General features: G+C 49.4%; 1 protein-coding gene across 3 annotated transcripts; it reads left to right on the plus strand.

Annotated features, from left to right (window-relative positions):
• The first annotated feature begins 6,128 nt into the window (after positions 1-6,128).
• On the plus strand, positions 6,129-9,378 carry TEX51 (testis expressed 51). 3 transcript variants are annotated; one of them, XM_050752571.1, is made up of 8 exons: positions 6,129-6,396; positions 6,496-6,570; positions 6,802-6,891; positions 7,113-7,130; positions 7,213-7,296; positions 8,485-8,553; positions 8,640-8,676; positions 9,140-9,378. In XM_050752571.1, exons 1-7 carry the CDS (start codon positions 6,198-6,200, stop codon positions 8,672-8,674), a joined length of 570 nt encoding a protein of 189 aa, XP_050608528.1. In that variant the 5' UTR covers positions 6,129-6,197; the 3' UTR covers positions 8,675-8,676; positions 9,140-9,378. The 3 variants fall into 3 exon arrangements, with proteins under 3 accessions (XP_050608528.1, XP_050608527.1, XP_050608529.1); XM_050752570.1 differs by having other exon boundaries at positions 6,130-6,396; positions 8,485-8,557; XM_050752572.1 differs by lacking the exon at positions 7,213-7,296 and having other exon boundaries at positions 6,130-6,396; positions 8,485-8,557.
• Positions 9,379-23,213: the final 13,835 nt, after the last annotated feature.

The raw sequence follows: 23,213 nt of genomic DNA on the forward strand, positions 1-23,213 counted from the left end.
GATTTGAAATAAATCCATCTGAGCAAAGACGGCATGAAGGTTTATTCCCCATTTCCACCATCCTACCCTCCAGCAGGAGGTGTCAGAGTACACCTTGTCTGCCTTTTTCGCTCCATCTCCTTTTCTTTTTGGAGGGTGGGGTGGGTGGGAGTGGCCACGGTGTTCATTCAACTGGGGCCTAGGCCTGTGAGCTTCTGTGCGGCTTCCGGGTGTTCTGTAGTGAAAGCTCACTTGGAGATCCCAAACTTCTCCATGCACAAGTCCCCAGGACTTGGGCCACACGGGCAGCAACAGGCCACCACCACTTTGATTTCCTGCTCTGACTGAGCCCTCCAATCCTGCTTTGCAGGGCCCCGTCAGCTAGGGGCCCCACTGGGCCTGGGCCACCACTAATAAGGCCGAGTCCTTCCCCTGTTGAATGAACCAGTCTTTGTGTTGTGCACTTTGCAGAGCCCTGTGTTCCCAGAATCTCTTGCTGGACAAAAGGACACAGGCCTGGACGTGGCTTTGCTCTGCTCCACAATATCTGGAGCCTTAACGGGGAACACTCGAAAGGCTTAGGGGCTGGAGTCATACAGAGACTTGTTAACTCGAGTGTTGGTATCTGGACTGGGACCACTGTCGCCCAGACCATCCATATGTGGCCTCTTCATGTGTCTAAGGCTTCTCCCGGCATGATGGCTGGATCCTAAGAAGGAGCGTCCCAGGAGTGAACGTCCAGGGAATGAGCTGCCCAGCAGGACCAGTGGAGGCTGCAGGGCCATTCTCACCTAGACTTGGAAGTCACAAGGAGTCAGTTCTATTGCATTCTACTAATTACAAACAAGTCCGTAAGGTCAGCCCAAATCAAAGGGAGGAGAACTGGACTCCACCTCTTGTTGGGGGAGTGGCCAGTTCCCGCTGCAGAAGCATCTGGGGGTGGGACATGAGGCTCCATCTTCTTTGGAAACGTACCATCTGCCACAACCTGAAAGGAAACAGGTGCAATTAGTAAGTTTCAGGGACAGGACCCTTCCATTCCTACAACAATGTTCCTAATGTCTGCAGTATTCTTCCCCACCCGGGGAGCACTACACAGCACCCTGCCTGCCTTGAGAGAGGGGCTCTAGACCAACCGGAGGAGGGGTCTCTAGACCCTCTGCAGTGCCACCAGCCCTGAGAGATGTGTGTGGGAAGACCAGAGCCTCATTCTTCCCAAACAAGGAGAACACATTGCCGTAGAGAAGGATGTCAGCAGGGCTGGGCAGGAAGCCCTTTTTGTCCTTCAAAGATGCTCTACCTTCCTGGCAGTGGCCATGTGCTCCTGACCTCAGGTGTTTATCATGAGAGCTTTGACGACCACCTCTTCAGAGAGGAGATATAGTGTTCTTGTCCTCAGATGTATTCATGGTCCCAAACAAAACCCAAAAACCCAAGGAGGTAGGGTAAAGACATCCCATGCCTGGGCGGGGGGCCTTTATCTCTGCTCCGACTTCTCCAGAGAAGACGAATACCTCATTTGGGAACCAGAGCTTGTCCCACCAAAATCACCTTTGACCAGCATAAATGCAGTCCTTGTCCCCACCTGTCCCAGTTACCTTAGAGTTCAGACCTGTCTGCAAGACTCCTGGGGAGGCTCATCCTTGCGGACGAGGAGCTTTGTGAGAAAGAAGCTATGGTAAGAAGCCAAGAGGGCGATGAGCAGGCATGCTTCCAGGACTGCCACTCACCTCCATGAGAAGATAGCCAGCGGCCTCGGGCCTACTCAGAGCTTGGGACACAGAGGTTCTGCAGTGGGCCTGTGGCTAAATGAGAGGAGCCATTTTTCCTTTTCTCCAGGGCTGTGGTCAGGGCCCGGGGCCTCATCAAGGCCATCAAGTGAGCCCTGGGCTCCTTCAAGGAGCAAGAACCCCTTTCACTGGAACAGGGGAGAAGCTGGGAACATGGTGTGTGGGGAGTGGCGGGTGAGTCCAGCGCCACAGACAGAGGAGCAGGCATCCCAGGCCAGCCACATGAGCTGCATCATGGCATCAGACGGACAGCCCCTGAGGGCCACCCAGACTCTGACAGCCAGGGGAGCCAGGAGAGCAGACCTTGCAAAAAGGAGATGGCCCAAGGAAATGCTATTGTGACTGTAACCTGTTTTTAGAAGCAGGCTGGTGAGGCCTGAGAAAGTATAGATTTTAATGACAGTTTGAATCAACAGAAAGCCTGTCACAAGCTGGCATGTCGCCAACTGCCTAATGAAAGACACAAACATGGCCCCTGACAAAGATGAGAGGACGCGGAAATCTCTGTGGGTGGAGAGACCTGAGCAGGCTTCGTGGATGCAGAGCTGAACTCAATGTCAGGAAAATGGAAAGAATTCAAGAGAAAGGGGAGTAGGAGTGGGGTGTCGGGCATTGGTCTGGAGGGCACAAAGCATGAATGTGAACCCTCATCTGTTCCCCTCAGGGCCTCAGCCACTTCTCCCTAGAGCAGTGGATGGGCTACACTGAGTCCTGGGCAAGGCCACCACCAGCACTAGCCCTGCATGACTCTCTAGAACCAGAAGGAGATAGCCAGGCACCCTGGGTTTTGCAGATTCTCCACAGCCACTAACCAGGGAGAGAATGCCTCTGCCCAGCAGCAGAGGTAGACGGGGCAGTGCCCTATAGATCCAGAAACTTGTCTCCTTGAACACCCAAGGTTTCAACCTTTCCCAGAAGCATCATCTCACTTTCAATTCCTCCCAATGCTAGGCAAAATCCTTTTGATGGTCATTAAAATTACATGACTGGCTTCATGCAATTTTAATGTTCTCTACCAACAAATTCTGCAAGAGAGATTCCCCCCAGGCATCCCCATTGATCATTGTAAGTAGATACAACAAAGCATTTCAAGACACAAGTTTTAACCAGAAAGAAAATGAAATGAATATTTCATTTATGATAGGTTATCTGATGATGAACTTTTTGTAATTTTTCCATTAAAAAAATCAAACAACTAAATCCAACCCTTTATAAAGGCATTGACCAACCAGGTGCCAGCCTCTTGGATGTATCAAATGTTGTTCTTTCAAACAAGGTCCCTATAATAACTGGACAGGATTTGCAGGTCAATGACCTCTAAGATGATTTTACCAGCCAAATGAGTTAATTTGCTAAGATAGATGCCCTTGTCATGTTCCACTTGTCCCTGGATTTCTAATTGCCTCTATTCTAATATCTCCACAACTCGGCATGGGCAAAACAAAAGCTTGTGCCTGGGACTTGAGATCCTCCCAGAAGATTCCAGGAGACCAAGAAGCATTACAAAGCCTAGATCTGAATGAATTCATGCCCAAATGTTCACAGGTAATCAGAACTTTATGTGCTATTGTTGTATGGCAACGAATCTGGCTATCCTTTGTCCCTGGTACCTGAGAGGGAACCTCTATATCCTCAGAAGTTTCCTGAGTGATAAGAGGGTCTATTTTTCATGGTGGACTTGTGAGACCCTACCTAGCCATATCCTTTTATGTTAACAAAATGACTCAGGATAGGAGCTGACCACAAGAGAAAGACGAACCATGTGATTAGAGGGTTGGGGCTTTCAGCCAGGGAATATCAGCCCAACCTCCAGGGAGGGACAGGGCCTGGAGATCGAGTTCAATCATATGGCCAGTGATTCAGTCAATCACACCTACATAATGAAACTCCAGTAAACATTCTGAACACCATGTCTTGCGTGAGCTTTCTAGTGTGACAAACACCAATTGCCTAGAGGGTGATACATCTTGAGGACATGGAAGTTTTGTTTTGGGGCCCTTCCAGGCCTTGCCTTTGCAGAGATATTGACTTAGGAGAAAAACACAGGCTTATTCCTCATCCGTGATTCCATACAAAGCCAGGGATAGAGCAACATCTCTGCAGTACTCGGAATCACCCTCTCATCGCAGAGCCCACCTGACTAGTACAGCCTAAATTTATTAATTCAACTATTTCTCTTGGCCGGGCACAGTGGCTCAAGCCTGTAATCCCAGCACTTTGGGAGGCCGAGACGGGTGGATCACGAGGTCAGGAGATCGAGACCATCCTGGCTAACACGGTGAAACCCCGTCTCTACTAAAAAAAATACAAACAACTAGCCGGGCAAGGTGGTGGGTGCCTGTAGTCCCAGCTACTCAGGAGGCTGAGGCAGGAGAATGGCGTAAACCCGGGAGGCGGAGCCTGCAGTGAGCTGAGATCCGGCCACTGCACTCTGAGTCAGCCTGGGCTACAGAGCGAGACTCCGTCTCAAAAAAAAAAAAAAAAAAAAAAAACACTATTTCTCCTTCTTTTTTCTTTTTTCTTTTTTTGAGACAGAGTCTCACTCTATTGCCTAGGCTGGAGTGCAGTGGTGCAATCCCAGCTCACTGCAACCTCTGTCCCCTAGGTTCAAGCGATTCTCCTGTTGCAGTCTCCCGAGTAGCTGGGATTACAGGTGCACGCCACCACACCTGGCTAATTTTTTGTATTTTTAGTACAGACGAGGTTTCCCCATGTTGGCCAGGCTTGTCTTGAACTCCTGACCTCAAGTGATCCACCTCCCTTGGTCTCCCAAAGTGCTGGGATTACAGGCATGAGCCACTGCACCCAACTATTTCTTCTAGCAAACCTCAATGCCACATCCTTCTCTATATACAATAGAATCTCTTCCTGAATATACTTCCTACACAACTTCTATTATAAGTAATTTTCACCTCTCCATTTTCTTTCTGGAACTTGTATTAGCTGGATGTTGGACCTCATGGATTGATTATCTAATTGTATTGTATTTTTATTTTCTATTTCCCATCTCTTTCTTTTTGTACTTCTGTCTGGAAGATTTCTGAAATGATCTCCCAACACTTCTACGGAATTTTTAAATTTGCGCTATCATATTTTTAGTCTCCAATAACTCTTTCTTTTATATAGCAACTTCTTCTTGTCTGGGAAAAACAATATTTTGTCAATTTAATTGTAATTAGGTTCTATGTAATTAGGTTCTAAGCTTTTTTTTTTTTTATCGTTTTTTTGTTTTTTTTTAAACAGGAGTTGCACTCTTGTTGCCCAGGCTGGAGTTACAATGGCATGATCTAGGCTCAGGCTCACATATCCTCCGCCTCCCAGGTTCAAGTGATTCTGCTGCCTCAGCCTCCCTAGTAGCTGGGATTACAGGCATGCACCACCACACCCAGCTAATTTTGTATTTTTAGCAGAGATGGGGTTTCTCCATGTTGGTCAGGCTGGTCTTGAACTCCCGAACTCAGGTGATCCACCCGCCTCAACCTCCCAAAGTGCTGGGATTACAGGCGTGAACCACCGCGCCTGGCTAGGTTCTAAGTTTTATTCTGCTTCTTGTCATAACTCTGTACTCTTCCTTTTTCCTGCTGTTTTTGTTTGCCTTTGTTTTGAATTCTTGCTACGGTTTTTGTCTCTTGGTCATGTTAGAGGCATTCCTTAAATGCCTGGTGGTCTTAGCTGCCCATGATCCAGCCCAAGGCACTCAGAATCATGGCATGGAAGGGCAAAGCTTGCCAGCTGAGGAGTGACAAGGATCCCACTGGATTTCTTTATTACAAAAGAGTAGGGAGTTTTGCTTTTTTTCAGGGCGCATTTCACAAAAGAACCACTGCTCTGAACGTGGCTTCTCTGTCTGCACTTCTGTGCAATGCTGACTGGAACTTGTCTATACTCTTTGCCTGCACTGTGGTATTAGAAGCTAAGCCCCTCTGGCTGGACCAAACATGAGACAGCTGTCCGTTTATCTATGCCGTGAAAACATGTTTTTTTCCATCAACTTCTCCTTGGTTGACCCTTTGTGGAAAAGTGTGAAGAGGTTCCGATTCTCTTCACTCAACTAACCCTCTTGCTGTGTTGCTCTTTTCTGCCTCTCAAATTTCAGTCGTGTTAAACTCTTCCACACCAGATGAACACAGTCAAGATAGCTGAGCACCCACCACCAGGCAGTGCAGCCGTCCCTCCGATCCCCACAAGGACTTTCCCTGCTGAGCAAGTGACTCCAAGTTCAAAGGAGGAACTATGTACCAAGGCTCCCACTTAGGTCCAGTCCCAAGGCTTGGATTCATATTGTGACTCCACAGCTGAGCCTTGCCTTGCCCTACAGAATGCACTTTGTCCTGCCAAGAGAATGTGGTTCCCAGGGGGACAGAACACCAGTGTTCCACGTGGAACTTCCAGGCAGGGCACTGGGGCACAGTAGGAGGACCCCGGAAGATGCTGCCTCTCCTGATCATCTGTCTGCTGCCCGCCATCGAAGGGAAGAACTGCCTCCGCTGCTGGCCGGAACTGTCTGCCTGGATAGACTACGACCTTCAGATTCTCTGGGGGACCCCGGGGCCACCCACAGAACTTTCTCAAAGCGTTCACTCTCTGTTCCTAGAGGATAATAATTTTCTCAAACCCTGGTACCTTGGTAAGGCACAGCCAGGAGATCGGGAATTGTATCTGGCCTCTTTACCTGACCTGGGATCTTACTCCCTTGACTTCTCTTTTACCTGTATCTCATCCTCAGATCGTGACCATTTGGAAGAAGAAACAGCCAAATTCTTCACTCAAGTACACCAAGCCATTAAAACATTACGAGATGGTGAGGAAGCCAAGAGTCCCAGGGCCTTGGGGCTTGGGTGGACAAAGGCCCACCCTCCAAGGCATTCTCAGAGGCCCATGTGGCCATGGGTGGCAGGTCTTGTGAAGGTGGGAGATGAATGCAGTCTGTCTCTGTGTGCTCTCTGGAACTTCCATTTAGAAACAAGGGTCTGAAAACTCAACCTTGAGCAAGTTGTAACACTGAACATCCGTTCCCTCCTGCTCTACCTAGATAAAACAGTACTTCTGAAAGAGATCGACATGCACAAGAATCTCTTCACTGCGAGGCTAAATAAGATATCTGATGGGCTGAAGGAGAAGGGTAAGGGGTGGGGACGATCCCCGCACATGGCCCAGCCCTCTGCACCTGCCAAGACCGAAGGCACGCAGAATTCACTCTGCAGCCCCCTCAACCATCCCCAGGAGCCCCACTCCTGCCCATGAACACCTTCCCCAGCTCCATCTCCTACTTGCACCCCAGACCCCCTTGGCTGTGTCTGCCTCCCCAACACCTCAGTTTCTCTACCTTCTCACCCCTGGCAGCCTGCAATGAGTCGTGTGGTGAGTATGCAAGGGGACTGGGCCTGGGGGAGGGTTGAAAGGCACCTGGCACCCCCTAGCCCCTGTCCCTCCCCTCCCATAGACATACGGTCCACACTGAAGGTCACCAGCTGTGCCGATTGCAGGACTTACTTCCTCTCCTGCAATGACCCCACTATCTGCCTAGGTAAGTGGCCGCCACGCTTTCCAGCCTCTCCCTTCCCCGCCTGCACTCCCAGAGCCGTTACTGTCTCTGTCATTCTCTTTTGCCCAACTCAAGGTTTTTTTGTCCTCTATCCTCACCCCGGGTGAAGGCAGCACCTCCTGGGATTTCTTGATCTCCTCATGTCAAGCTCCAGAGCCTTGGAGGCATCTGCCTGTAGGACGTCACTCCAGGAGGCCTCTTGGTTCTCAGAGATGCCATGCCTAGAAACATGGCCAATCCCTACCCAGGAAGCTGAGGCAGGAGTGTCGCTTGAACCCGGGAGGTGGAGGTTTCAGTGATCTGAGATCGCACCACTGCACTCCAGCCTGGGCAACAGAGCAAGACTCCATTTCAAAAAAAAAAAAAGAAAAAGAAAAGAAAAGAAAAAGTGAAACATGCCCAATCCCATCGAACCCCCAAACCTGCTCTTCCTCCAGGGCCCTTCTCAACAAATGGCCCCACTCATGCCCTCAGCCCCCTAAACCAGGAATCTGCCTCCACTTAGCATGGAGAATCACCATGTCTTGCTAAATAAGTCTTCTATGTGTTCCCATAGCTTCATTCTAACCTCCACTCTCAGGCCTCCTCATCTCCCATCTAACTTACAGCAGCATTTCCCATTAGCCTCCCTGTCCCTCTGGGCCACGTCGCACTCTGAACTCCTTCTCAAGGAGCAGTTCTACCTGTGACACTCCCTGTTTATAACCAGCAGTGGCTCCCAAATGCCCCTAGATAAAGCCCACCCTCCTCGGGGGCCCCCTTCTCCCCAGGCACACCAAGTGCATACGGGCAGCCCCATTCTTCTGTTCTTGAGCATGTCCTGTGCTGTGGACACAGCCTTGCCCTTGAACTGATCCCTTATTTGTGTTTCCAAGTCCAGCTCAGACTCCTGTTTCCTAAGAAGCTTTCCCGGATCACGTCCCACCCCAGAGGCTTGTCAACCATCCTCACTGTCACTTCCCCTCCCATTTCCTGTCCTATTTCCCTTGAAATCCACACCGTGATTGTTTGCTTGTCTAGATATGTGCTGGGCACACAGCGTGCTCAGTAAGCATTTGCAAACAAATGATGAGTGAACAAATCAAAGAATGAAAGGATGGTGGCCTTCTCTCTGAGCCGAGGTAGCCCTGCCTGGCCTCCAAACACCTGGCTCCCTCTTTCACACCCCAGGCAGGAACCGGCGGATGTCCCTGTGGGCTGTGAGTCTCAGCAGTGCTCTGCTCCTGGCCATAACTGGAGGTGGGTGAGTGAGCTCTCCAAGCCCCAGCATCCCCAGAGAAAACACACCTATTCCCTGACTGACTCCACCCTGTGTCTTGTCCCAGATGTTTCCTTTACTGGCACAGCAAGAAGACAGTAAAGGTACTGGGAAAGGAGACCCCGACCCAATTCTAGGGCTCCCAGGAGGGAAAAGCTGGGTGTGCCCTGGCAGTAGCAGGACCTGGAACCCCCGTGCTGACCTCCTGGGGTCTGGCGTGCAGAGCAGAGTGGGATCGAGGGCCGGGAATCTCGGGAAGGCCACACATCAGCCCCGTTATATGCAGACACAGTGGGGCCAGGGACCCAGGACACATAAATGGCAAAGCTCTAGGCCTCCCACCCTCACTACAGAGTGCTATTCCCCCAGCTGTCCCTGTACCCTGCACACCCCGCCTTCACCCTCGTTGCCCTGCCCTGACCCGCAGGGACCGTTAACGTGGCTGCCTTGCTCTCTGCTCTGGGTTGGGTTTGGCCAGGGGAGACTCCCGGAAGAGGTTAGAGGGACAGGGAGGAGGCCAGGGCAGTGGGAGGTCAGGGTAGAAACGCCCCGCTGCTTCTCCCTCAGCAGGAACAGGGCAGCCCGCATGTCCTCCAGAAGTGAACAGAGGCCGCAGCTGCCGTCAGGAAGTTCACTCATCTCTGGGTCCCGGTAACCGCCTCCCCTGACACCTTCCATCCTGGGTCCTGGGGCCCCAAAGCTCTGAGGCCTAGGAGATGACACTGTCTCGTGGTTTGCCTACACGCACACCTTTGTGAAGAGTCTCTTCATTAAAAGCCCTCCTCATAGCCTAGTTGACTGTGCCGTCTGTCTCCTGCCGGGTGCTGAGATGAGATCTCTTCCCGAGTTACCCTGAGTGCCATGTCCCATCCGCTCACTCTTCCCCTCCTCTCCAGAATCATCTTGTCCTGGTCCCAAAATGATGGTTTTAAGGGCTCATCCAGGCCTCACCTAATTCCAATACCTGAGACGAGGGCGGAGTGGCCTGGGCACCCCCCTCCGAGTCTCAGTTTCCCCATCTGAGCACAAGGAGATGGGGGTGTGATGCTTTCGCCAGGCTGGTGTACCCTGACCCAGGAACCTGCTGGCTCATATTTACTGTCCAGTATTTGGCCATGCCATGGGTGCAAATCCAAAGTCCTCACTCCCTTTTCTCCTTCAGTCCCCCGAAGCCCCGCCAGGGTCCTCAGCCCAGCTCCTAAAAGGAGACCGCATGTCTCCTTAGGCCCTCCTTGTGCTTGCTCTTCGGAGCTGGTGGCTCAGCCTGAAAGGCTTGGACTCAGGCTGACTTCAGCAGCACCACCCCATGGTAAGAGCTGCTTCTTGGAAAACAGCCAAGGACTGCCAGAGGCCCAAACATAAACACAGCATTAATGGCAGCAGGGCAGGGAGCGCCATGGCAGAGGGCAGGGGTGGGTCCCCAGCCACAGGTGCCTCCCTCTAACCCAGCTGGAGGATCCAGGAAGGCTTCCCTGAGGTGGTGTCTTACACCCACGTGACAGCCCAGAGAAGGGCAGGAAGAAAGAGAGGAGCGTTTTGATTGGCATTGCTGAGGAGCAGAGGTCCGAGATACCTTGAGAGTTTCAGGAATCTCCAGGGATTGTGGTCTGGCTGGAGTGGGTGACACAAGCAAGCGTGTAGTGAGAGGTAAGATCCTAAGTGAGGAGAGAGAAGAACCTACAGAGACTCCCAGAGCAGCAGGAAGACGTGGCACGCCGGGAGTCCTGTGACCGAGAAAGAGACGCCAAGTGGATGGGTGAGTGTGAATAGACATGGCTCCACTGAGGCACCCCTCCCACCCTTCTTGCTTTACTAGACTGGGGAGTCCACAGATGTCACGTGGCTTCGGAAGATGTAAAGCACTCCGAGGACATCGCCATATAGCAAGGGTGGAGGTGCAGCCATTTTGCATGAATGGGTCAGAGCCCCCGGGCAGGTGGCATAGCTCCAGGGGACTGTAGTTCTTTCCGCATGCCTGGGGGGCTGGTGCCATCCAGGACACAGGAGATGCCAGGCCCTCCAGTCAGCGACGGTGTTTTCCTTTTTGTATTTAAATTAGGACCTAGACCATTACCTCAAAAGTAGCCAGAGTGGCTGTTTTCTGATGCGTGCGGCTAAAAATAGAAAACCCTGAGTGTGATGTACATGAAGCATGAATTGGTGTGTTTGTCTTTGTGTATGAATCTTCAATCAGAGAGTTTTCTTGTTTATGGGTGTATTTTCATGAAAACTGTATATTAAGTTTAGCTAGAATACAAAGGTGAAGGAATTTAGAGTCAGGCAAACCTTGGTCAAAACACAGGGTCTGGAGGACTTTTTTCAACTATGACAGAGCAACTTACAGTAGACTAACACTCCAGGCAAGGGCAACTAGAACTAACTTACATCAAAGGACAAAACAAAACAAAAAGGCTGTTTTCAGCCAAAAGAAGAGGCAGGCCTTGGGCCGGACGTGGTGGCTCAAGCCTGTAATCCCAGCACTTTGGGAGGCCGAGACGGGCGGATCATGAGGTCAGGAGATCGAGACCATCCTGGCTAACACGGGGAAACCCCGTCTCTACTAAAAAAATACAAAAAACTAGCCAGGCGCAGTGGCAGGCGCCTGTAGTCCCGGCTACTCGGGAGGCTGAGGCAGGAGAATGGTGTAAACCCGGGAGGCGGAGCTTGCAGTGAGCTGGGATCCGGCCACTGCACTCCAGCCTGGGCGACAGAGCGAGACTCCGTCTCAAAAAAAAAAAAAAAAAAAAAAAAAAAAGAAGAAGAGGCAGGCCCTAAGCATTCAGGTCCTGGAGAGAAGGGGTGCCCTGAGTGAGCCCTGTGCCCTGCTGCAGGTGCCCCTCTGCATGGGTGAGCTATCGGAGCAGCAGGGAGACTGCAGGGGCTCGACTGAGGATGACCTCAAAGTTTGGGAGAGCTTTCGGCAACATCACGGGACCCAGGAGACAATACTTGGAGTCTGAGTATGCCGAAACAGAAAGTGAAGGATTCAGAGACCTGAAAGTAGGGAGGTGCAGAAAAGTCAAACAAACATACTGCATCTATTTCTTCCCCACCCTCCAAAGCACCCTCCTGCAACACAGGGCTAAAGACAAAGAAACCAAGCAGACAGTATCTGAAATGCAATTGATTAGAGATTTGGATGCTGGGGAAATAAAAATTGGAGTTTTTGACCCACATAGGAAGATGATCCTTGGTAAATACTCCAGGATACTGGTTGGGAAGACTATACTCTGAAAGTGGGCATGTGCGCAAGAGGCAAACCAGTCCCTACAAAGCATGAAACTAAGTTTCAAGGCATTCAGCCCCTGACAAAGTAAAGAGGTCTATTATTCCACATTCACTGATGGAGGATAGGATAAACACTTTATGAAGGAAAATACCATCATCTATAGTCACTATGATGTTTGATTTATAATGTCCAGTATCCAAACACATATTAACAAGTATACCCCCAAAAAATAGGATGAAGAGAAAAAACAGACAAAAGAAACAAACCTACGAGTGACCGCAAGTGAGTTAGCAGATATTAATGTTAAAATGACTGATTAGTGCTTTCAAAAATATTTAAGATTCCTGTTCAACAAATGGGACTGGAGCAGTTGGACACCCATAGCAAATGCAAGCCTCAGTGTAAGTTTCACACGTCGTAAATTAACTCAACATGGATAATGGACTTAAATGTAAAATAGAACTATAAAACCTTTAGAATAAAATACAAGAAAATCTTCAGAATCTAGGATTAGGAAAGGAGCTCTTACATGTGATACCAAAAGCATAATTCATGAAAGGAAAAATTGATAAATTGAACTTCGTCAAAACTGAAAACTTCCGCCCTGATAAAGGTCCTGTTAAGACAATGAAAAGACAGGCTCTAGAATGGAAGAAGATATTTGCAAAGCACTTCTCTGACTAAAGGCTAGTATCTAAACTATAAAAAGAACTCTCAAAATGCAACAGCCAATGTTAAAAATATCTAATTAGAAAATTTATAGAAAATAGGAAGATACATTTTACACAAGAGGGTGTACAAGTGGCAAATAAGCATGTGGAAACATGTTCAACATCATTAGCCATTTAGAAAATGCAAATTAAAGCCACAATGGCATAGGGTGCAGCTGCTTTATGTATATCTGTGTGTGTGTGTGTGTGCGCGTGTGTGTGTATGCACATGTCCATGCACTTCTGGGAGATTCATTGACAGCATTCCAGAGTGGCCCTCCTCTTGGCCAATGAGCAGAGGCCACCAACATTCCTGCTGACAGGTGAGAGAGTTTGTTAGTAAATGATCATTCATCAGGACTCTGGAAGTTTCTCACGTACCCCCGAGCCTGACCAGTCTGGAGCAGCCTGAACAAGCATCCCCAGCCTCTTAGCAGGGCTGCCTACCAGAGCCCTGCCCCACTGCACCCTCCCCTTCCTCCCCGCCCTCTCCAGCCTTGGCTGAATCTCCCAGGCTTTGTTCTCCACACATGCTTTATGGCCCCTCCCTTCTACCTGTGGTCACACCAACACTCTTCCTCAAAAAACACTCCTCATACGTGTCTTGGCTCCACCACATACAGCCAGAGACTCTTCTGGGCAAAAAGGAGGAATCTTCCTAGATGCTTTCTAGTTTCTCAGCTACTTGTCACTTTATCTCATTTAACTATACCAACCAGGAGCATGCATTACAATCCTCTTTTTGCAGAGGAAGAAATTGGGGGCTAAGGAGAACGTTGCTTACTCAGCCACTTCTTTTTTCCAAAGAGCGTTCTAGACTTTTCCATGGCATCTGAAACCTGGGAACTAAGATGGAGTCTTCCCTCTCCCTTACCCCAGTCGCTACAGTTCATTTCCTCTGTGGGTGCCCACTGTTATCAACTGAAGGGGTGCTAGCTGGCCCCATCCCACTATGCCCCTAGGCCGCTGCCTAGTCTGCAATGGAAAATTCCACTTGAGTGTGGGCGTTGCTCTTTGAAATCAGTTTTTCTGTTTCTCCTTTTTAGTCACTCATTTGTTGACCACCTTCAATTGCCAGGCTCTGTGCCAGGTGCATTATAGAGACCATCCCCAGTCTCGGCATAACCCCCCATGAAGGTTCTCTTCACCTGGGACAGATGTCAGAACGCAGCGTGCCCCACCAGCTGAACCGCTGTAAAGTGTGGGTGTGTGCGGGTGATGTGCGCTGGCCTGAACACGTCCAGAGTGTACCGCTTCATAGATGCCGTTTCTCAGACCAAAACCCAGAGAGACTAGGCAAAGGTCCAAAGACCTTGCACCAAGCTTTCCTCCTTGTATCCTGACTTCCTGCTGAAACCGCCAGAAGCAGGGAGGTGAGAGAGACCGAGGCAATTCTCAGGAATAGAATCTTACCGGAAATGAGACAAGTTAATGAGAAATGAACACGTGAGGCTCATCCTGCCGGAAGAAAGGCTGTTCCCATGCTATGGTGTTAACTGGTAGAAACTGACTAGGCTCCCATCCCCTTGATGAGACTTTTAAACAGAGAAAGAACTATATCGTCACGTTTGCTTGCAGTGAAAGCTCCGTATTTTTCTCTGCCTTGGGGAATTCAGAAGACTTTCGCTTCTGTTTGTAGTTCGGAGTGGGGCACAGGAGCACCACCCCTGTCAAATGCCAGTTTGGAAGCTGGCACCAGCAGACACGCAGAGACAGAGTCCACACTCTGCAGATCGCAGCATCTCTTGCCAAAGGAGGTGAGCCAGGAAGCTGCTAGGAGTTCCCGGGGAGCGGCTGTGACATGCTGCGGAGACTCGTCACTGACTCCCCACTCTGCTGATGAACCCAGCAACAGCGTCCTGCACAGTGCCCGCCTGGTTCACATCACCAGGGACCTGTACCCATGGCTGTCTGAGCCCATCTCCTCTAGAAACCCCTACCAGTCCTGGGGACTAAAACCCTCCTCTCATTCCCAGCACCGTTACTCTGGACCATCCAGTGCATCCTCCCTGCACTCCACCTCCATTGTCAGTTCTTTTCACGACCATTGTCCACCATCCGGGTCAGGCCACAGTTCTGCACCCACCAACTGCGCCTTCCTGGAACCTCCAGAGGGCAAGGGTTGCTCGTGTACTGAGTTTCTTTGTGCCAGGAAGAGCCAGAGATCCCTCGCCAATGCCATCTCCAAATCCCAGACTATGAAAGGGTTGCTCTTCCTATCTCCAACTTACAGGTGAGGGTACTGAGGCTTGGGACATTTAAATGACACTAGCACAGAATGAAGAAGAGCAGAGCTTAGGTTCTTGCCCAAGACTGTCCACCTTTGCAAGTCACTTCACAATGCCACCCTCTCAGGACTGCGCCTGGGCCGTTTGATGAGTCTTCCCCAAAGTTTTCAGCTGCACATTTCTGGGCCCACTCTTGGATCTCCTTACAGGTAACTGAGTCAATCCCTTACGTGGGGATTCTTGTGGGCTTTCCTCTCACACTACAAGGGAATGTCTATAGTCTGGACGTTGCCTCCCCTCCCATGTGGGCAGATGTTAGCTGAGGTAAAACCACACGGACCAGGCTTGGCCTGACGTAGAGCAGACGGGAACTCCCAGCGGAGGCAGGGCCCGGACAGAAGGGTGCTCAGGAAAGGCTGTATTGGGAGCTGACACTCAATCTGAGACCAGAAAGTGGGGAGGCTAGGCAAGAGGAGGAGCAGAGATGAGCCCTCCAAGCCCAGGGCAGCCCATGAGGGGTGCAGAGTGAGTGAGGAGAAGAAGGTAGAGGACAAGGGGAAGGAACCACATCCCAGATCATGCAGAACTACATGGTTCATGTCAGAAAGCTGTACCTTTTGAGTGAGACAAGGCACTGGAGGGCTTTAAGCAGGGGAACAATATGATCCAATATATGCCTTAAATGACTGATGGTAGAAAAATGGAAATGGGGATAAGGGTGGGGAGGATGAATGTGGTGGGGTCCCCTGAAGACCGCCCTCCGTTTCTGAGCTGTTCAATGCTCCAAGCACATGAACCTATGGTCCCAGAAGTCCCCTCCACCAGGCAGACCACCTCTTCACACCAGTGTCCCAGTGAGCAAGTCAGCAGGATTCAACGGGTGGGTAGGACCTTTCAACTGCTGTAACAAAAATCTTCATATGCTGGAGTCCTTCTGGCTTCGGTTCTGTGGATCCAGAATGCTCCAGAGAAGCATTAGGGTTATGAGGATGTTTATGAAAATAATTCTTAAAGAGTCTTCTGGTTTCTGATGGAGGATTGAATGTATTTATGTAATTTTTCTCCCTCCTGAAATTCCATTAAAACTATATTAAAGGATTTGTTAAAGTCATAAACCCACAGAGATGGGAGAACAGGAGAGAAGACAGCAGCAATTAAACTTCAGTAGCTGGAGGTGCCTGAATTAGTAGCCCCAAGACAGTCAGATCCAAAGCCAGCAACAGAGGAAAAGGAGACCCACCCCCAGTGATGCTGCAGAACCCTTAAGGCCAGTCACATGCCACAGGGGAGGGACAGGGACAACAGCGGAAGCCGTCGGCCCCTACTGCAAGAGGTAGGAGCGTGCATTATGTACAGAAAAAGCAAAGCAAGAATAAAACCAATGACCAGTTAGTCTGCTGCTTTTATCACCACACATGGACAGTTTTAAACAATGACACTGATAAAATTCTCCTCCCTGCCAGAGTTGCCCACGCTCCCAACCGCATCACCACTGCTCAAATTCCTCAGGGGCCGGCAGTGCCAGGGTCTTCTGTGCTGTGGGCAGGCAGGGGTAGGCTAAAGGAAAGGGCTGGGGGAGTGCATAAGAAACCCCTGACCCACTTTGTGCCCCTGGAAACTGCCTCTCCTCCCTTTCCACAGAAGCCTGCAGTGGGGGTGCCAGACACTGGCAAAAGTGTGAATATTGGATCAAAAACAGCTGTCTGGGTGATTGTATGCATGTGGCATGATTAATGTAGAGGCCCCTCGCCCTCTGTATCCAGAATGTCAGCAGTGGGACTCTGACCCTTGCGTGAACCATCTCTTTTTATATTCTGCATTCTGATGTTTTGACATCTGAGGCCTTGCTGACCCTAGAAGGCCCACCCCTCCCAGGGCTAGCTAACTCCTAGAGATTGCAAGCAATCTCATACTCGCCTGCGAGTGTGCCTTTCCATTACAAACCAACCAATTCAGAGCCTATAACCCCAACCACCTCCTTTATGGGGCTCTCACACTCCAGACCACTACCCACCTACTGTGATGCTCTCAGCACCAGGGACCAGAAGTGGGCTCAGCCCCTCGACAGCAGAGGTGGCTGAGATTATTCAAACTACCCATTGCTAAAGCCTCTTACACTGTCTCACCCATTCTTTCCCACAGAAACCACAATAAGGGTTCTTGCCCACATTTTCCCTTCACTCCCTCTGCCTCCTGGCCCACGCTGGTGCTTCCCTATGTGGCCCCATGTGGCACATCTTGCCTCCTGATCTGTTGGCCTCACCACACCTGAAAATAATGCAATCCTTTTTTTTTTTTTTTTGAGACAGAGTTACACTCTTGTTGCCCAGACTTTAGTGAAGTGGTGCGATCTCCACTCGCTGCAACATCAGCCTCCCGGGTTCAAGCGATTCGCCTCCCTCAGCCTCCGGAGTAGCTGGGATTACAGGCACACACCAGTACGTCTGGCTAATTTTCGTTTTTTTTTTTTTTTTTTTTTTTTTTTAGCAGAGACGGTGTTTTGTCGTGTTGGCCAGGCTGTTCTTGAACTTCTGACCTCGGGTGATCTACTCGCCTCGGCCTCCCAAAGTACTGAGATTATAGGCATGAGCCACCATGCCTGGCCTCCAATCCATATTTTAAAACAGCTCTCCATAAAGGAACAGAAGAACTCTTCTCTGTGGAATTTACACAGTCCGAGAAGAAAGACCTAAATATACTCTTAACAAGGGCTCTTCAATGAGTTCTATAGTGAAGCTCCAAGTTGACAAGGCTCGCCCAGGACCTTAGACTTCTGTCACCTGTTTAGACTCCCACTTTTTATCATAAAGAGATGACCATTCAGGATAACAAAAACTATAAAAATTAAAAGGCTATAAAACTAATATCTCTTCAGAATTAGATAAGAGAAAATGCTGCATCTGTGAAACAAGAACAGGATGCTATAAAAGAGGAAAATTCAGAGAACAAAATAGGGCTCTTGAGAAATTAAAGCATGGTGGCAGAAATGAAAAATTTAATAGAAATATTAAAAAATAAGATTAGGGAAACGTCCAAGACAGTAGAGTATAAAGACAAGCATTGGAAAACAGGAAATAAAATAGCAAATTAATGGACATATAACATGTAAGTAACAGGAATTCCAGAAAGAAAGAGAAGAGAAAATAGAAGAAAGAAAATAATTGATGAAATTAATCAGGAAACTATCCCAGAAATGAAGTTTATAAATTGCTACATTAAAAGGTCCTGCCCATTAGCTCAGCACAGTGGATGAAAACATACTCTACCACGTCCCTTTTTTGTGGTGATTTAGATCACTTAATACAAAGAAAAAAGTCAACAAAATACTCAAAAGAAAAAACCAGCCCAAAGGAAAGATCATATGTCAAAATGGCTTTGGACTTCTTACCAGTAACACAGGAAGAAAACAGTTAAGGATTGCCTTCAAAATTCTGAAAGAAAATCACTTTCAGCCTAGAACTCTATATTCAGCCAAACCATACGTACGAGTGTTGAGTGGGGAAAAATCATTGTCGGATGTGCAATTTTCAAACAAATATACATTTAGCAGACCTTTTCTCAAAAGATAAAAAGCTGGAGAATGTATTCCGCCAAATGAGAATGAATGCCAAGAAAAAAGGAAACCAAAAAAGGTGGAGGAGAACCCAACAGGAGAGAAACAATTGAAGACCCCAGGATAAATGATGTGGCAGATGTGGAGGACACCCTATTCGTGCCAGAGCAATGACTGAAGGGAAGACGTGCTGATGGCTGTTACCACCAAGATCCACACTGCCACTGTACCATCTGTGGGTTTTTTTTCAACCTCCAGACAAATGACCTGGGTGACTCAAGCCTGGAGCACTGTGTGGATTTGCTTAGTCTGTTCCATGTGCTGATGAATTTTTCCCGTTTCCTCGATGCCTGCTGTGGGGATCAGCCGAGGGCACTGTCTCAGCCCACAGAAGCATGTTCTGCTCTGACACATTGCCCGGAGGTGGAGCTCCTGGAAGAGGCATGTGGTGGGCTGAGAAGAAGGCACTATGGAAGGGCAGGCTCCTTCTGACTCTATTTCTGCCAGATGCCCATTGGTTGGCTGTATCGCAGTGGCTCACACCTGTAATCCCAGCACTTAGGGAGGCCGAGGCGGGTGGATCATGAGGTTAGGAGTTCAAGACCAGCCTGGCCAACATGGTGAAACTCTGTCTCTACTAAAAATACAAAAATTAGCCGGGCCTGGTGGTGGGTGCCCGTAATCCCAGCTACTTGGGTGGCTGAGGCAGGAGAATTGCTTGAATCTGGGAGGTGGAGGTTGGAGTAAGCCAAGATCACACCACTGCATTCCCGCCTGGGTGACAGAGAAAGATTTTGTTTGGGGGAAAAAAAAAAAAGGAATACCTGAGACTGGGAAATTTATCTTAAAAAGAGATTTATTTGGCTCACAGTTGTGCAGGCTTTACAAGAAGCATGGTATTAACATCTGCATCTGGTGAGGATCTCAGGCTGCTTCCACTCATGGTGGAAGGCAAAGGAGCAGCAGGCTTGTCACATGGCAGGAGCAGGAGTGAGAGAAAGGAGTGAGGCCCCAGACTGTTAAACAATCAGATCTGTCAGTAACTCATTACCATGAGGATGGCACTAAGCCATTCATGAGGGATCCGCCCCCATGACCCAAACACCTCCCACTAGGCCCACCTCCAGCAGCGGGGATCACATTTCAACATGAGATTTGGAGGGTACAAACATCCAAACTGCATTACAGCCACAGGCTATAGTCCGACCAGATCCCGTCCTTTTTTTTTTTTCCAATAGGAGAAGACTTTATTTTTTAGAAATATTTTCCAACACTAACTTGTTAAAAGTTTACAGCATCCTGATTGCATTTTTTTTTTATTTTTCTTTATGTTCTAGGGTACAAGTATATATCCAAAAGATTATAAATCATGCTGCTGTAAAGATACATGCACACGTATGTTTATTGAGGCACTATTCACAATAGCAAAGACTTGGATCCTGTTCTTTTCAAGGACTCTTGTAAATGTTCATCAGAGAAGCTAAAGCTGGACTGCAACCCAGAGACTCCACCCAGAAACTCCACCCAGCTTCTCTAGCCCTGGAAGGCTTCATCCAACAGTGGCAGTGCTGCCCTCTCCTTAGGCCTGAGCTTAGTGCTCAGCTTTCCAAAGCAGCACCTCCCATCGTATGAGGATACATACAAAGGAAGTAAAGCCATACGGACGGCACGGAAACAATGCACACCCAAGTCAGGCACACCCAGAGTTCACCGTGGGCAGAGGGAGGAAAACAAGGTGAAGAGGCAGCACTCAGATGGCTTTCCCAGCATTCCCTGGAATCAGTGACCTCCTGTGCCCATGGCAACCAGCTGCTGCTGCCTGCAAAGCTGTGACTGCCAACACAGACCCGCTGCCCAGCAGTGGGTGGAAGGAGGAATCCAAGGGCCCCTTTCCTCCCCATTTTTAAACGAACATGAATGTGTAGGAGAGAGTTAAGCAGGAGACACTCTGATTGGGAACTTTGTAACTACACTCGGAGAAAAGAGATGTAAGCCCCTCAGAGCCAGGGCCAGGCTGTGGCTGTTGGTGAGAAAATCTGAAGGTCTGAAGGTCTAATGTCCCCAAGGCCGAACCCCAGCAGTGGCTTCAGATCAGAGAGAATAGGCAGCAGGAAACCAGTGGGTCTTCTCATAGCAGGGGGCATTTTGAGGGCCTTGCAAATATTCTGGTTGCTCCAGTTTGAGTGCCCTGGGAGTGGGTGGGCAGGGTAGGAGGTGGGCCTTGCCTTACCCCTTTGTAACCTGGGTTGTGCTCTACCCCTGAGGCTGCAGGACCCCTGGGTCTGTGCTGGGTTGCAGCAGAGGAACCTGTGAGTGGATCTCCCATAGCATCTGCCCATGACAGAAAGTGTGTCTGGGCAAAAGCAAAAGGGCTGCACACCCCACAGCCCACACAGCTTAGAAATGACGAGGCATTACCAAGGGCTACACTCCTGTGCAGTGACTGTGGCTGGCTCCATTCCCAAGGTGAACACAGAGCAGAAGTTCCCTTCACAGGCCTGTCCTGGAGGGTATAGCCCTAGAGGGCAGGGCCAGGCTACCCTTTCTCCAGTTTGGAGCCTGGTGCATCACCCGGCAGAGCCGAGAGAGGTGGACACTCTCCCATACCTCACCTCACTGTTCCTCTCCACACCCCTGGGAAGTGGTCTCATCCTCCTGAAGGCCAATGGGCTGCTTTCATCCCTTTTAAAGACCTCCTCCCAGCTTGCAGTGAGCTGAGATCACGCCACTGCACTCCAGCCTGGGCGACACAGCGAGACTCCGTCTCAAAAAAAAAAATAGATCACCTCCCTTTTGGAAGCTGAAGTTGGGGGCAATTTCTCACTGGCCACTGTTCCTTATGATCTAAGGGCAAAGTACTCCAAAAGATAAGCCTTTCCCCAGGGTCTCCGGGGTGCCACAGGCCCCAGTTCCTCTTTTTAGAAATAAATCTTATTGTATATATTTAAGGCATGCAACATGACGTTATAGGACACATGTAGATGGGTACTCTGGTGAAGGAGAGTAACATAACCATCATCTCACATAGCTCCTTATTATAACGCAAATTGTCAACCACCTACCCGTGTTTATGGAAGCTGCAGCCCCTGTCCACAAAGCCCCATCTCCCTACCAGACAGTCCTCTTTCCAGGCCTGGGATATGCACAGGGGCCTCTGGCCAGAGTCCAGGCTGGAGTTCAGCACTTCAAGTTCAATCCACTTGAAGCTCTCTCCACCAGTGAGTTTGAGACACACCCTCTATTCCCCTTTAGTCTCCTGGGTATGAGCAGGTAATCCTTCTCTCCATCTCCCTTTCCCTCCCCTCTCCCTCCATCTCTTCATCTCCTCCCTTGCCTTCCCCACCCCATACCCCCGTCATGGGCAGTGTCATTCATACAGAATGCACTGACAGCCTGAAATCAAATCTAGTTTGCAGATAAGTTTTGTTAGGTCCAAAGATCACTTTTAATTGATTTCCATCTTTTAAAATTTGGGGTATTCCACACTAAAATCCTGATTTTAAACATTTTTTAAAGCACAGAATGCAGGACCTTCCTGGGATCCTATGTTTGAGGATGCAAAGGCAGCCGACCTCAGGAGCCCCCACCCTCTGAAGCCAGACTGGCTTTCCCAGGGCTGTCCCTACCTACTTGGTATGATTCCTTGCTCAGCTGCTGATGACCCTTGAGTTTGTACTCCTGACATAAAGCAATCAGGAGACAAAAATCATTTTCCCAACTCCCCCAAAATGCACAAAGCTGCTCTACCCAGGAGTTAGTACATTTGATTATTTTGAAAGGCTGTTTCTTTTTGTTCATTCTCCCCACTGTTAAAAGACAAAATTTCAACAAAATGAGTTTAATGATCTAATTGGCTTTTCTTAGCAATTCATAAATCAAGCAGCATCCTATGTGTGAAATGGATGCTCCACTGAGCTGAGCAGAGCAGGTAAGTTTTACAGACAAAAAGGGTAGAGGGAAGCAGTCACAGAGAACAAAAGATGAGTGCCTTCAAAGTGACTTTCCTAACAGGGTTAAAAGAGAGGGGACTTCCTTATGTTGCCTACAGCTCAGGAATGCCAGGCCCCTTCTAATTGGTTGTGATGAATTTTTCCTAATTTGGAAATTTCCAAGTTCAGTTTTATGACGTGGCACCTAGCACAAGTGACTCCATTCTGGTTTGGTCCCATCTGTGGGGCCTAGGGCAGGAGCTCCCTCCAAACCAATGGCCTCCAGTATATTCTATTTAAGCCCACCTCCCCCACCTCCGAGCCATGGCATCTCAAGTAGTGTGAAGGCCAGAGGTTCTTCATGCCCATTTTGAGCTACCAAAACAGCCAGCCAGGCTCTGAAACCCCAACTCGGAGGGGCTCAACAAAACTCTGAGGGGCCCAACAAAACTCTTGGATGTGGGACCATCTCCCTCTGTCCTAGACAGCAGGGAAAGAAGAGGATGGCCATTGTGTTGATCAGAGCCAGGCTGCCAGAAGACTCACTAGGACTCTGAGAAGCTGGCAGCAGAGCCCCACCCAGCCACACATTAGCATTAAGCACTGGAGAAGAATGAGCTAGACTCATTCAAGGTTTGGGGGTGTTTTGCTCCCTCACCCCACCACACCCTCACCCTTTCGGTTTACTTTCAAAGACCCACCTGAGAAAAGGCTGTGGTGGTGGGCTGGCTCCCAGGAACTGCAGTCTCCAGGTGAGAGCAGCATGATACTGCAGCTCCCTGCCCAGCACTCCAGCTTCACGTCAGCTCACAGAAACCTCCACCCATGAGCCAGGTCACCAGGCCTGCGTCACATCTCATGCCCTGAGGCTCTAGCAGTGAGTGACCATGTCTGGGCGGCCCCAAACCTAGGGATTCTCTATCCACCCTACTGAGGGTCTTTCCATAGGGCCCCAGCTCTCAGGAACTTATCAGCTCTGGAAATCCAGGCAG

This window comes from Macaca thibetana, chromosome 12 (assembly GCF_024542745.1).
Source record: "Macaca thibetana thibetana isolate TM-01 chromosome 12, ASM2454274v1, whole genome shotgun sequence".
Lineage (NCBI taxonomy): Eukaryota > Metazoa > Chordata > Mammalia > Primates > Cercopithecidae > Macaca > Macaca thibetana.